Source organism: Saccopteryx leptura, chromosome 3 (genome assembly GCF_036850995.1).
Source record: "Saccopteryx leptura isolate mSacLep1 chromosome 3, mSacLep1_pri_phased_curated, whole genome shotgun sequence".
In the NCBI taxonomy this organism is placed as follows: Eukaryota; Metazoa; Chordata; class Mammalia; order Chiroptera; family Emballonuridae; genus Saccopteryx; species Saccopteryx leptura.
Genome location: NC_089505.1, coordinates 289,612,354 through 289,627,866, shown reverse-complemented (window position 1 = coordinate 289,627,866; position 15,513 = coordinate 289,612,354). Strand labels below are relative to the sequence as shown.

The 15,513-nt window shown below is 39.6% G+C and overlaps 1 protein-coding gene across 13 annotated transcripts in view; it reads right to left on the bottom strand.

Annotated features, from left to right (window-relative positions):
- The window catches only part of DTNB (dystrobrevin beta), a 196,569-nt gene that overhangs the window by 85,216 nt on the left and 95,840 nt on the right, over positions 1–15,513 (bottom strand). For all 13 annotated transcript variants that reach the window (XM_066378730.1, XM_066378727.1, XM_066378729.1 and 10 more), the window contains one exon: positions 8,348–8,472. In XM_066378730.1, coding sequence (XP_066234827.1) covers positions 8,348–8,472 — 125 coding nt within the window. The remainder of the gene's footprint in view (positions 1–8,347; positions 8,473–15,513) is intronic.

Here is a 15,513-nt window from a genome sequence, read left to right as displayed (position 1 = left end):
TTAATGTGTGTTGGGGGCGGGCTGTGGGCAGGCACGATCCTTGTAGCCAGGGGCTTAGATTTAGGACTAAGCCTTTTCCACCCTTTTTGATGTGGGGTGGTGCACTCTCATGAGGAATCCCATTATGCCTCAGATAAGGGACTTTGTATCAGAGACTTCCTTATTTGTATATTGGATTAAAGGTTTTGATTTCTGCACTATAAAGTGGGGCAGACCAGGAGCTTGCTATCTCAGTTCCTGAGTTAGCATTAGAGCAGAGAGCAGAGAAAGGCCACGCGCAGGAAAGGAGAGAAGCAGCCAAGATAGTGGAGTGCTGAAGAAAAAGCCAGTTTGTGCAGAGTTTGTGCAGGGAGAAGGAAGGAGATGGAGAACAGAGGTGAATAAGTCTGGTGAGCTAGAAACCTTTGATTCTAGGAAACTCAGATAAGTCAGGAGCTTTGTGAGCACTGAACGAGTGGGTTTTGGAGTCCAGTTTGTGTTTGTGTTTTTACTTGCCCGCCGGGTGCAAGCTAGGATTAAGGCTAATGGCTCACCAGTTCTTGGCTCCATTGTTTCATTACCGTCTGTCTGAATCTAATGCAAACCTGCATGGGCCAGGCTGCTGTGATGGTGGCCACGGCAACTGGCTTCACACAAGGGATTCAGTTTTATCCATCATTTCTCTTTTATCCAAAAGAGACAAAAATAAGTAATACAAAAGAGAAAGGTTCCTTTACCAACGGAGAAGCTTTATTTTGACCTCATCTTGATGTCAAGGATTATTCAGAGTTGTAAAAATAAGAATTTTACCCCAAAAGCTCATAAAAAAATACATAGTTTTTATAATGTGAGTAACCTCTCTTTGCCTTCCAAAGCTTCAGTAAGCTCAGCAAAGTCATATCAAATAAACAAGCAAATAATGTGCTTTTGACAAGAGGGACTACAAGAAAACGGCCAAATTTAATGTAATTTGACTAGAATTTACAACTGTGCTCCAGGCTGTGGAAGCGCCTGTCAGTAGAGGTTAGTCCCACAAACACCTAGAATACGCCAGGCACTAAGGTATACAGTCCCAGACCTTAGGAAGTTGATGCTGCATTGGACACCTTCAGGACATCCAGGTCGAATAGATATTCATGGAGGCCTTAAAGAAGGAGACAGCCTTTTACTAGGTGCCCAAATGACTGGTAAACCAACAAGAGCTGAAGGAATTTAGGGAAGCAAAGAAGAAAGCCATATGAGTTGGCTGCTTCTAGGTTTCAAAGGTTTTATGGATAGAGCAGAATTTAAGCTGGGCTTATGGGTGTACAAAACAGGAGAGTCTGAAAGAGGCAAGAAGGGTATTCAGGAAAGAGGTAGTTGGGCAGGGCATCATGAGCCAGCTCTGAGGGGCAGGAAGGGATATAGTTTCAAAGGGAAGAAAGGAGGCAGGTCTAACCACAGCAAAGGCTTTGCACTACATAACTTTAGCAGAAGATAAGATTCAAAAAGTAAGGTGGGTCCCAATCACACAGGGCCCTGAATTCCAGCAAGAGGAGTGCCCCCTCAATTTTACAGGCAGTGAGGTTGTGTCGATTCTTAAATAGGGAAGTAATATGACAAAGGCAGTGATTCAAGGAGATTAACTTGGTGGAAATATGTAGACAGATCTGAGGTTAAGAAGAATGAAAGGACAAATTTGTAGGTGATAAACTAAGGCACTAGTCAAAAGTGGGCAATATAGAAACCCGCAAAGGTACTGATAAATATTCAGACTATTCTAAACTGCAACCAGGTCTCAGGGTACACATCCTGCTAAGAAATGCCATTCAATGAATATTATTCTGAGGTTCAAAGTCTTCATAAAATTACATTACAAGTATATCAGAGGTTTGACTAGGGAAGAAATAAACCTCAAAGAATAGCAGATTTCTCCAATATTAAGAATAATTATTTTTCAAACACCCTATATTTACAGTTTTTAATCAATCCTTCCCTAAGAGTATGGTCTGGCAAACTTTTTCTACAGATTGTCCAATGGGACACCCGTCATGCTCTTCCTTGCTGGACTTCAGATGAATAAACACACTGCGCCTAAACATCAGGAAGTTTTGCTTTCTTGCAAAAATAATAACATAAACTAAAATGTAATGACGATTAACCACTAATTAAATAAATCAGGTATAAGGACTATGCGGTTAGATAAACAGATCTTAAGCCACAGCAAATTGGTTGAAATTAGGCTAGCAGAAAGTATATCAGAGACATCAAGAGCTAAAAGTTTTATAATGTTTTGACCAAAAGAAACAACTAATTTCTTTCAGACTTAGAAGAAAAGTTGCTAGAGTGTTGATGACAGGTGAATTGGTTTTGTTTGAGATTTATTTGACAAACCTTGTTTACTTATGTAATATTCTCAACTCACTAGGAAAAAGACATAACAAACCAATCAAGGAAACATGCCTGACATCTAGTGGACGCTTTAGGCACTGTAGGTACGTGGCCAGTATTACGAAGAAAACGAACCGGTCGGTGGGTGGGCAGGTTATATGACTTTATATAAATCATGTTTAGTGTCATTCATTCATTCAATGTATTTTAAGTACCTCCCATGCACCAGGCACTAATTTAGGCACTGGGAACTCAGTGAAGAACAAGATAAGAGTCTCAGCCTTTGTGGAGTTCACAGTTTTGTGATATGATTTACTTTATTCTGAGGAAAACTTTAAAAGTTTAGAACATAGTCTTTATGGTATCCTAACCCCTTAAAGCACTTTCAGATACAATACCCTTAACCAATATTCTGAGATAATTAATATAAGTTTCATTATCACTGGTTTTACAGAAAAGCAAACTGATGTCTCTTTTTTTTTTAATCCTTGGATTTTTTTTTAAAGGCACTTTTTTTTTTTTTTTTTTTTTTTTTACAGGGACACAGAGAGAGTCAGAGAGAGGGATAGATAGGGACAGACAAACAGGAACAGAGAGAGATGAGAAGCATCAATCATCAGTTTTTCATTGCAACACCTTAGTTGTTCATTGATTGCTTTCTCACCTGTACCTTGACCGCAGGCCCTCAGCAGGCCAAGTAACCCCTTCTCGAGCCAGCAACCCTGGGTCCAAGCTGGTGAGCTTTTTGCTCAAACCAGATGAGCCTGCGCTCAAGCTGGCGACCTCGGGGTCTCGAATCTGGGTCTTCCACATCCCAGTCTGACGCTCTATCCTCCGGGCCACTGCCTGGTCAGGCTAATCTCTGGATTTTTCATCTACTTTTTCTTCTATCATTTCACACTGCCTCCCTTCTACTTTTCAACTATCCAAGTTACAGTCATTCAATGTTCTCTCTTGATTCTAAAACCAACCAGAGGGTTCAAACAATAGTTGCATTACTGTATGTTTGTTTAATAACAATTTTTCCTGGGTCAGCATGTTAGGAAACTGAGGTGCAATGGAAAGAAGGCTGAACTTGGGTAGCTGTGTGACCTTGGGAAGGTCAGGCAATCTCACCAATGCTATTTCCTTCCTGATCTGTTATAGGTTAATGATACTTATATTGCAAAAGTTGCTGTGAGGGTTAAGGAGGACGTGCACAAAGGGCTTGAAACACTATGAATGCTCCATAAGTATCAACAACTCTTGAATCTCAAATTGTGAGGCTCTGAATAAATATCTACTCTATGTCAAAAATGAAATGTTAGCAATTAACACTACAATATACTTTGTCTCTGAGTTTCCATTTCCGCCCCAAATTTCCATTGAGGTTTTAATTTTACTTGTGGGTATGCAATAGTGGTAAACCTAGGTTTTTACGTATACAATCTTTACTCCATCTCCATTAGTGCTCTGATAGCTCAAGCCAACCTCATCTCCCACCAAGGGGCGGAAGCCCGAGCTGGCTGCTTTCCCACCCTCGGCCCACTGCCTATTTGCACACAGTAGGAAATAATTTTTCTTAAGTGCGAAATTCAACATGTCCCTCTACTATCTAAAACTCTTCCGTTTAGGACCAGTGTAACCCTAATAAATTCATTTTACAAATACCACAATACATGTATACATACATAAAAAAAGAAAAAAATATGTAGTTGATGCTTCCCATTCCTACCCCTTGCCTTTCTCTCTCTCTCTCCTGTCTCTAAAATCAATAAATAAAATCTTTTAAAAATAAATAAGTGAAATTAACCGTTAAGAATCATCCCATAAAGAAAGCTAAAAGGCTAATACATAATTCCAATTTTAAACAAGCTCTTCTAAAAAATATAAAAAGAAATGCTCCTCAACTTTTTGAAGAAAACAAAGGAGAAAAACTTTGTCTTAAAGACAAAACAAACAAACAAACAAAAACCATAGGGAAATTACAGAACAATTTAATTCATTAACATAGGAAAAAGCTAAACAAAATATGTATTAGCAAATGTCAACTAGCAGTATTTTAAAAGGTAAGTCAATTTACATTTATTCCAGGATTGTTTTTTAAAAATGTACCACACTAATAAAAGAAATAAACTCATATGATCATCTCAATTAATGCAGAAAAAGTCTTTAATAAAATTTGACATCCATTCACGACATAAAGCAGTCTTAGCAAACCAGTAATAAAAGGAAACCTCTTTTACCTGATAAACAGTTTCTACAAAGACTACATCAAAAACACACTAAATGAATGCTTAAAGCACTCTCTTTGGGATTAGTAACAACACAAGAATGCCTATTAAACCACTTCTATTCAATATTTCACTAGAGGTTCTAGCCAGCATTATAAGACTAAAAGAAAAAAAAAGTATGATGAATGCTTAAAAGTATAAGGAGTGGGAGAGAGGAAACAAAGCTGTCACTACTTGTAGGTGATATAATTCTTTATAGAAAATCTTAAAAGAATCTGAGTACAAATTACTAGAATTAATGAGCAAGTTAAGGAAGATGACTACACAGTGGGTAAAAGTACAAAACCAATTTGCATTTCCATACACCAGCAACAAACTGTTAAAACACAGAATTTAAAACACATACCATTCGAAAAACTATATACATTTGCCAAAACTCAGCAAATTATACACTTAGAGTGGGTGCATTTTATTGCATGTATATTATATCTCAAAAAAACTACAGGACAAAAGGTACCATTTGCAACAGCAACATCATATGTAAAGTACCCAAGAATTAATCTAACATATATAAGACCTTTCTGAGGAAATGATAAAGCATTATTAAAAGGCAGAAAAGGATATTTAAAATAAATGGAAGGACATTCATGGAAGAAAAGACTGAATATTGCAAAGATGTCAATCTCCCCATTTACTGATCTGTAGATTCAATGAATAGTTGATCAAAATCCAACAAAATCTTATGAGGAATTCAATAAGCTGATTCTAAAATGTATATGAAAGAGCCAAGAATAGACAGGACACTTAAAAAAGATTACTTAATTCCACATAGTAATTAAGACGGTGTGATATTAGCGTAGGGATAAACAATTTAAACAAAGGAACAGAAGAGCGAGTCCAGACACCAGACCAGGTGTATTTGAAAACTTCATTTATGACAGTCATGGCATTGTAGTCAGTAGGGAAATGATGGCTTACCCAATAAATAGCTGTGAGACAAGTTATTATTCAAAAGCAAAAAAAAAAGAGAATTACATACTATATATCACACTATAACACAAAAACCCACTTCAGACGAATTAAAAGACATGTGTGGGCCCTGGCCAGTTGGCTCAGTGGTAGAGCGTCAGCCTGGCGTGCGGAAGTCCCGGGTTCGATTCCCGGCCAGGGCACACAGGAGAAGCGCCCATCTGCTTCTCCACCCATCCCCCTCTCCTTCCTCTCTGTCTCTCTCTTCCCCTCCCGCAGCCGAGGCTCCATTGGAGCAAAAGATAGCCCGGGAGCTGGGGATGGCTCTTTGGCCTCTGCCCCAGGCGCTAGAGTGGCTCTGGTCGCAACAGAGCGACCCCCCGGATGGGCAGAGCATCGCCCTCTGGTGGGTATGCCAGGTGGATCCCGGTCCGGGGCATGCGGGAGTCTGTCTGACTGCCTCCCTGTTTCCAGCTTCAGAAAAATACAAAAAAAAAAAAGAAAAAAAGACATGTGTGGCCCTGGCCGGCTGGCTCAGTGGTAGAGTGTCAGCCCGGCATGTGGAAGTCCCGGGTTTGATTCCCAGTCAGGGCACACAAAAGTGCCCATCTGCTTCTATACCCTACTCCCTCTCCTTTTTCTCTCTCTCTTCCCCTCCTGCAGCCAAGGCTCCATTGGAGCAAAGTTGGCCCAGGTGCCAAGGATGGCTACAAGGCCTCCACCTCAGGTGCTAAAAAAATGGCTCTGGTTGCAACAGAGCAACACCCCAGATGGGCAGAACATCGCCCCCTGGTGGGCATGCTGGTGGATCCTGGTGGGGCGCATGCAGGAGTTTGTCTCTCTGCCTCCCTGCTTCTCACTTCAGGAAAAAAAAAAAGACATGTGTGAAAGGGACATTCTCAACATAAAACTTTGCTGTCCAGAGGGAGTGGCAATAAATATTCAGTGATGAAAAGCAAGGACCCACACCCAAGATTATTCTACCCTGCAAAGCTACCATTTAGAATCAAAGGACAGATAAGGAGCTTCCGAGACAAGAAAAAGTTAAAGAAGTCCATCACCACCAACCAGTATTACATGAAATGTTAAAGGATCTTCTTTAAGAAGAAGAGAAATACAGATAAAAAATATGAACAATAAAATGGCAATAAATACTTATCAACAAGTGAATCTAAAAAAAAAAATAAACGGCCCTGACCTGTGGTGGCGCAGTGGGTAAAGCATTGACCTGGAACACTGAAGTTGCTGGTTCAAAACCCTGGGCTTGCCTGGTCAAGGCACATATAGGAGTTGATGTTTCCTGCTCCTCCCCCTTCTCTCTCTCTCTCTCTTCTTCTCTCTCTCTCTCGCTCTTTCTCTCCCCCTTCTAAAATGAATAAATAAAATCTTTAAAAAAATAAACAAACAAGCAGAATAGAAAGACTTATAGATAGATACAGAGAATATTTTGATGACTGCCAGATGGGAGAGGAGTTAGGGCAATGGGTAAAAAATGTAAAAAGATTGAGAAGTAGAAATAGGTCCGACCAGTGATGGTGCAGTAGATAGTGTCGACCTGGAATGGTGAGGTCGCCAGGTTCAAAACTTCAAGGTCACTGGCTTGAGTGAGGGCTCATAGGCTTAAGCATGGGATTGTCAACATGATCCCAAGGTCACCAGCTTGAGCCCAAAGGTTGCATCTTAAGCAAGGGGTCACTGGCTCGGCTTGAGCCTGAGGTCAGATCCCTGGTCAAGGCACATATGAGAAGCAATCAATGCACAACTAAGTGAGCAACTATGAGTTGATGCTTCTCACTCTGTCTCTCTCTCTTTCCCTCCTCTCCTCTTACCCTCTCTCTCTCCTCAAAATAAATAAATCTATGTTTCCCTTTTATTAAAAAAAAAAGTACAAATTGGTTGTTACAGAACAGTCATGGGGATGTCAAGTACAGCATAGGGAATATAGTCAATAATATTCTAATAACTGTGTATGGCAGTGGTAGTCAACCTGGTCCCTACCGCCCACTAGTGGGCGTTACAGCTTTCATGGTGGGCGGTAGCGGAGCAACCAAAGTATAAATAAAAAGATAGATTTAACTATAGTAAGTTGTTTTATAAAGATTTATTCTGCCAAACTTAGCAAAAATCCAACATAAAGCACTGGTAAGGAATTATTATTATATGCTTTAACTTGCTGTAACTCTGCTTTATAAATTTTGTAAAGTAAAGTTACTTCCCTACTTTATAAATCATCATTACTGTGGAACCGGTGGGCAGTTAGAAAATTTTACTACTAACAGAGATACAAAAGTGGGCGGTAGGTATAAAAAGGTTGACTACCCCTGGTGTATGGTGTTCAGATGGGTATGAGACTTATCAGGATGATCAGTTAATAAGTTACATAATGTCTAATCATTGGGTTATACACCTGAAACTAATAAAATATTGTATGTTAACTGTAATTGAAAATTTAAAAAATGATTAAAATGTATGGGCATTACTGCTGTAGAGAAGAAATGATCTCTACCACTGATTTGAGAAGCACATCACCAACAAAAGGCAACCTTGATAAATCCAGCACAACAATTACTCTTCCATGTGTTAATGTTTCTGTTGGAGACTGCCATCTGTTATTGGAGTTCAGAGCTCAGGAACCAGGTTTCCACATAGACATTTACAGTGATTTATAAGGAGATGAAAGCTTGAAGTCTAAGTTCCCCCCAAACCAGAAGATTAAATGTTCATGTTAGGTGATACTTGGTTTAAATCCACAAGAATTTAGCAAGATCTCCATCCAGTCCAGTCTAAGCCGCATCCACATTTAGGCGCATACTTACACTATATTTGCAAGGTCAAGTGGTTTCTCTGGCTGCTCAGGAAAAACAGGATGCGGGGGTTCTCTGGTCGGTACACACCCCAAAGATTTACTAATTGCATGGCTCAGCTTCTTTGCAGGGGATTTCTGTGTCAAAGTAAAATATAAGGAAATAAGGAATTAAATCTTCAAAAGCATGAAAAAGGATTTCAAAAAAAATGGTGACAACAGCTGTAGAAAAACAGCTTTTCAAATACAACCTAAGATTCAGTATAATCAACAATCATGGGTTCTGCAGGAAGGAACCTGCAGTTGTTTAAGGTCATTTGTGGGCCTTCATTTCTGTTCTTCCTCCCTCATCTTTATATGCAGTCACGTGACCAAGTGAATGTTAACTTTCTTTCGAACACCCCTTTGTACTCTTTGCATAAATTCCTTCTTTTGATGGATCATTTTTTGGTAAGATGTTATAGTTAATTCCCTAATTAGAATCAGAAATTTTTGTTGGGCTGAAATGCTGAGAGCTCATGGCTTTTGATTGTTAGCAAAAGCTGACTTAGCTATGTGCCAAAATGTGCCTATTAAGAGAGTATTCCCAAAATAAATGTGAGGCAGAAATTTTGGTGTGAAGGGTCTGGCTAATTATACAGATCCTCACTCACAGACAGTCAGGATCAGACCCATGACTCTAAATTATGGCATACTGAGGTACAAAGCTAAGTTGGCATATTAATATCAATACATTTCTCTGAAAGGCAGAATAATATACACCAAAGACTATCAAGTCTAAGATTTAATAGTATCATAAATATGTACGCAGGTAAGTAATATGCCACAATTAAGCAGAACATTCAGGATTTAAAGGAGTCTCTTTATACGATGCTGACTTTGTTGTCTACTAATTTCCATTAAATAACACTGTTCTTTGAGATTTTCTTGGCAGGATATTGCAAAGAAATTTAAACATTTCATTCTACTGCCTCTGCATATGTACTACCTTAACTGGAAAGCAATTTGCTTGCTGCTGTGTACTCCAACACTGTGTTCTCCATTTAACTTTCCTATGCTGCTTGCATATATATATTTTAACACAAATTAAGCAAAAATCTGCTTGCTTTTAAAGGAAAGTTAGTTAATACCATGTTTAACATAAAGACAGAATAATGCCAATTTCTCCAAACTTCATATATTGTCTCCAAATCACCTACCACTATCCCTTTCAACTTACTAAATTATGGGAAAAGTCTAAGTGTACTATAAATTTCCTGAAAATCATATGAAGCTAAACAAAACAGAAACTCTGAACTTCCTTCCAGCTGTCCATTGTCCCTTTGTCCAATAGACTAACTGTAATACAACTGCTTTTTCCTCCTCTAATCCACCATCTACACTGCCCCAGACATGTCAGTCTTCTGCTTATAATCTTTCAAAGGCTGACAATCATTTAGAGAGTAAGATCTAAATAAATGCCATCATATTCCATAGCATTCATACCTGGCACCCACCTCACTCCTCACCTTTCACCTTGCACTAGCAGAAATGACAAGCTGCTCAAGTTAACCCAACACATCAATACTCTCTTCGCTCTCTGTATCTTGGCACCTGTCGTTCTGAGCTCTGCCTTTTCCAGTCTGCTTCTCTGTAAATTCTCTGCTCAGCTCTCCAGTTCGCTTCTGGTCTCTCCTCCTCTGTGAAGTCTGTCCTCACTACTCCATGGTAAGCGCCCTCTTTTCTAAACTACTCACTTCCCACCCACGGATTCCACTGGTGCTCTTTCCACGTTATACTGCACTTTTTTTTTCTTTTTTTTTTACAGAGGCAGAGATAGACAGGGACAGACAGACAGGAACAGAGAGAGATGAGAAGCATCAATCATCAGTTTCTCGTTGTGCGTTGCGAATTCTTAGTTGTTCATTGATTGCTTTCTCACATGTGCCTTGACCGTGGGCCTTCAGCAGACCGAGTAACTCCCTGCTGGAGCCAGCAACCTTGGGTCCAAGCTGGTGAGCTGTTTGCTCAAGCCAGATGAGCCCGCGCTCAAGCTGGCGACCTTGGGGTCTCGAACCTGGGTCCTTCTGCATCCCAGTCCGACGCTCTATCCACTGCGCCACCACCTGGTCAGGCTATACTGCACTTTTTAATTTACATGCCTATCTCTGTTAGACTGGTGCTCTTGAACGGTAGGATCTAGAGCAGGGGTCCCCAAACTACGGCCCGCGGGCCACATGCGGCCCCCTGAGGCCATTTATCCGGCCCCTGCCGCTCTTCCGGAAGGGGCACCTCTTTCATTGGTGGTCAGTGAGAGGAGCATAGTTTCCATTGAAATACTGGTCAGTTGGTTGATTTAAATTTACTTGTTCTTTATTTTAAATATTGTATTTGTTCCCGTTTTGTTTTTTTACTTTAAAATAAGATCTGTGCAGTGTGCATAGGGATTTGTTCATAGTTTTTTTTATAGTCTGGCCCTCCAATGGTCTGAGGGACAGTGAACTGGCCCCCTGTGTAAAAAGTTTGGGGACCCCTGATCTAGAGTTTATTCATTTGTATATTTCCAGAACCTGTCCTGTAACAGAATGTTATCTGAACAAACTATTTGCCTAGATGAATTTTCTCAATTGCTTTTTCCCTAATCAAAACGCATACGTTTTATTTTCTGAGAGTTATGATACCAGAAGGAAACAATCAGAGAATATCTAAATTCACCTTTACAACTAAACACATCTGTAATACATGTATTAATTTCATGATTTTTTGCTCTATCTGGGAACCACCTGGATCATTAATTCATGCAGTCTATGTGAGATGGATTATTACAGACTACTTCAGCTGCATCCTGAGTAATAACAGCCATGAAATCATAGGTTCCATATGTATATTTTACAATAAACACTAAAATAACTACGATTGTTAAAATAAAAAATGTGTCCTTTGCCTGACCTAACATTCTCCAGCAGTACACCTGTTGTGCTTTTGAAAACATTGCTTTAAGTCAAAGTTTAAGATCACATCCAATTCCAAGTCTCAAAAATATGGATAGAAATGTAAAATCAATACATCAAAATAAATTTCAAATAATTAGAGTACATCAAGAGAGGCTTGATATGTATGCAAGGAAAAAAAATAGGAATAAATATATATAGGATTTAGATTATTAACTATAGGCTAGCACCAAACCAAAAAGGTTATTGCCCTGTAAACTTCAAAGAGGCACATCCAATTAGGTTGTCTAAATTTGTAAATAAATGATTTCCTTAAGAAGATCTCAAAGACTGGATTATAGAACTGCAGAGAATTTCACTGTGGAGTCTGTTTAGGAGGTTAAGAGCAACAAAGCCTGTAAGCACAGTTGGAAAACTGCTGTGAGGGCCAAGATGGGGCATTATCTCTGCTGGCCCCTAGGAAAAAGCCCAGGACTTGGTAGTGAGTCACTAAATATTTATGGAAGTGAAGAAGGGGATGAGGGAGGAGGATAGGCAGTCAAGTCTAGGGACTGGTGTTTCAGAGATGCTACTTTGGGTCTCTGTACCTCCCCCCTCACTTGAACTCTAAAACTGATACATGGAGAAGCCTTAACCTAGAAAATTAAATCTCCTCCAAACACTTTTAGATGGTGATTTTTGATCTTCATGCATTTTCAATACTCTAATCTACTTCATCTAATTTCAAAATATTCCCTACCGTCTCTTAAATGTTTTAAATATATATTTTTACAATTAAAATATATCAAAAGAGTGTATCAAATGTATATGCACAGTTTTTTTAAATTTTATTTATTGATTTTACAGAGAGAGGAGAGGGGAGAACAAGAAGTATCAAGTCATAGTTGCTTCACTTTAGTTGTTCATTGATTGCTTGTTGTATGTGCCTAGACCGGGCAAGCCCAGGGTTTTGAACCAGCAACCTCAGCATTCCAAGTCAATGCTTTATCCACTGCGCCACCACAGGTCAGACGCACAGTTTAAAAAGTTATAAAATATATACCCCTCTTCGGCCCTGGCCAGTTGGCTTAGTGGTAGAGCGTCGGCCTGGCGTGCAGAGGTCCCGGGTTCGATTCCCGGCCAGGGCACACAGGGGAGGCGCCCATCTGCTTCTCCACCCCTCCCCCTCTCCTTCCTCTCTGTCTCTCTCTTCCCCTCCCGCAGCCAAGGCTCCATTGGAGCAAAGATGGCCCGGGCGCTGGGGATGGCTCCTTGGCCTCTGCCTCAGGTGCTAGAGTGGCTCTGGTCACAACAGAGCGACACCCCGGATGGGCAGAGAATCGCCCCCTGGTGGGCGTGCCGGGTGGATCCCAGTCGGGCGCATGCGGGAGTCTGTCTGATTGTCTCTCCCCGTTTCTAGCTTCAGAAAACACACACACACACACACACACACACACACACACACACCCTCTTCCCACTATTGTTCTTGAGAAACAGAAGAGTATAGTTAGTTGGAAGCCTTGCCGTGGGCCCTTAACAATATGGCCCGCTCCCACCACACTGGCTCCTCTCCTGGTAGTCAGTGCCCTACATTTTATATTAATTATTTCCTTCATTTTATTATTTTAGCAATTATGCATAAATATTATTTATTTAATACATATTTATTTTAAAAATATTTTTAAATATCAAACTTAAAAAATTATTTATTGATTTCAGAGAGGAAAAGAGAGAGGGAAAGAAATATCAATCTGATCCTATCTGTGTCCTGACTGGGGATTGAACTCACAACGTATTGGGACAACACTCTTACCAACCAAGCTATCCAGCCAGTCAATACGTATTTTTTTGTTATTTTTTTGTGACAGAGACAGAGAGACAGAGAGAGGGACAGATAGAGATACACAAACAGGAAGGGAGAGAGATAAGAAGCATCAATTCTTTGTTGTGGCACCTTAGTTGTTCATTGATTGCTTTCTCATATGTGCCTTGACCGGGGGGCTACAGCAAGTAAGTGACCCCTTGCTCAAGCCAGAGAACTTGGGATCAAGCTGGTGAGCCTTGCTCAAACCAGATGATCCTATGCTCAAACTGGAGACCTTGAGGTTTCTAACTGGGTCTTCCGCACCCCAGTCTGATGCTCTATCTACTGAGCCACCACCTGGTCAGGCAATACATTTAAAACCTATACAGACTTATATTATATATTTTTCTCTGCAACTTGCTTCTTTCACTCAAAATTATGTTACAATTCATCCACACTGATGTATGTAACTGTTACTCATTTTTTTCACTCTTTGATTGTACTTCATTACTTAATTACATTATAATATATATATATATATATATATTCATTTCACTGTTGAAGAAGATTTGGGTGGTTTCCATTTCCCCTTCATTCACAATGCTGCTCTAACTTTCTTGTCCATGATTCCTGGTGGCCATATGTACGAATTTCGTAAGAGTGGGATTACCAGGTCATGATTTATGCACATTCAATTTCACTAGGCACTGCCAACTTGTTTTCCCAAAGTGGCTCCACATTCTGGCCAATCCTCATTATTGTCAGACACTTTAACATTTGCCAATCTGGTGGGTGATAAATAGTATTGTGGTTTTATTTTGTAATTTCCTGATTACTAAAAAGACTAAAAAGCTTTCCCTATGTTTATAGGCCATTTGTGTTTGTCTTTGAAATTCCTGTTCCTGTCTTTGGCCAAGCATTTCACTGGGTTGACTTTCTCTTAATGATCTGTAAGAGCTCTTTATATTTTTTTGTATGTTAACTCTACAGTAGTTCTGACCTGCAAACAACCACTGTAAGGCTTGTTTTTCACTCTATTTGTTCTTTATGAAGCCATCTTTAACTATAACATTTGTCCCAGATTAGTAGTGCTTTTCTTTAGTTTTTAGTTTTGTATTTTAGGAAAGTTTCCTCTCTAAGATCAGAAAGATAGTTTTCCACAATGTTTTCTAAAGTTTTATAGTTTTTACCTTTCATACTTAAGTTTCAATCTACTTAGAACTAATCTGTTTGGTAGGTATGAGGAAAGAATCCAATTTTATCCCATATGACTAACCAATTGCATCAGGATTATTTAGTAACTAGTCCATTCTCTTCCTACTATATACTCTATTTCCACCCCTGTGCCAGTGTCACATGACTGTGCAGTAACTCCCTCTTCTCTCTGCAGGTGGTACCAGAGACTCATCTTCTCTAGGAGTGTCTTCATTATTCTTGACCCTTTATACTTCTATTTAAACTTTAAAATCAGTTTGTCGTTTACCACAAAAAAATCCTATTGGGATTTTGAAGGGAACTGATCAAATCTATAGGTAGTGTTGGAGAGAAATATCTTTATATACTGAGCATTTTTTTTTTTTTTTGTATTTTTCTGAAGCTGGAAACGGGGAGAGACAGTCAGACAGACTCCCACATGCGCCCGACCGGAATCCACCCGGCACGCCCACCAGGGGTACTGAAAACTCTCTTTATGAATGTATTCATCTCCTCATGTGTATATGCCTTCTTTAATGTCTTTCAATAAAGTTATACATTTTTGTTCATAAAGAATCTATGCAGCTCTCTTATTTATTTCTATAGCCTATTATATAATATCATGATTCATTTTATATCATTTTTCTTTTATTTTGTCCTTTCTTACCTACTTTTTAGGTTTTGTTTTATTTTTCTCATTTTAATTTATTTTTATTTCCTTTTTGGCAATTCTAGTCTTTGAGTTGACTATTCTAGTGGTTTAATTTTTTCCCTCCTGAAATGGAAGTAACACTTATTAAGAAATTAATAGTTAGGGCCCTGGCTGATTGACTCAGTGGCAGAGTGTCAGTCTGGCTTGTGGATGTCCCAGGTTCGATTCCTGGTCAGGGAACACAGGAGAAACGGCCACCTGCTTCTCCACCCCCCTTCTCTCTTTCTCTCTTCTCCTACTGCAGCCATGGATTGATTGGTTTGAGTGCATCGACTCCAAGCACTGAGGATGGCTCCATGGAGCTTCTGCCTCAGATGCTAAAAATAGCTTGGTTGCAAGCATGGCCCCAGATGGGTGGAGCATCAGCCCCAGACCGGGGTTGCTGGGTGGATTCTGGTTGGGATGCTTGCGAGAGTCTATCTTCTCTCCTTTCTCTTGGAAAGGAAAAAAAAATAAAACAATAAAAAAGTTAATGTCAGGCATCTGATAGCTGCTTTGCATACATAATAGGCTCATTTAATCCTTCAATCTATATAAATAAAAGTGTAAATGTTCATTTG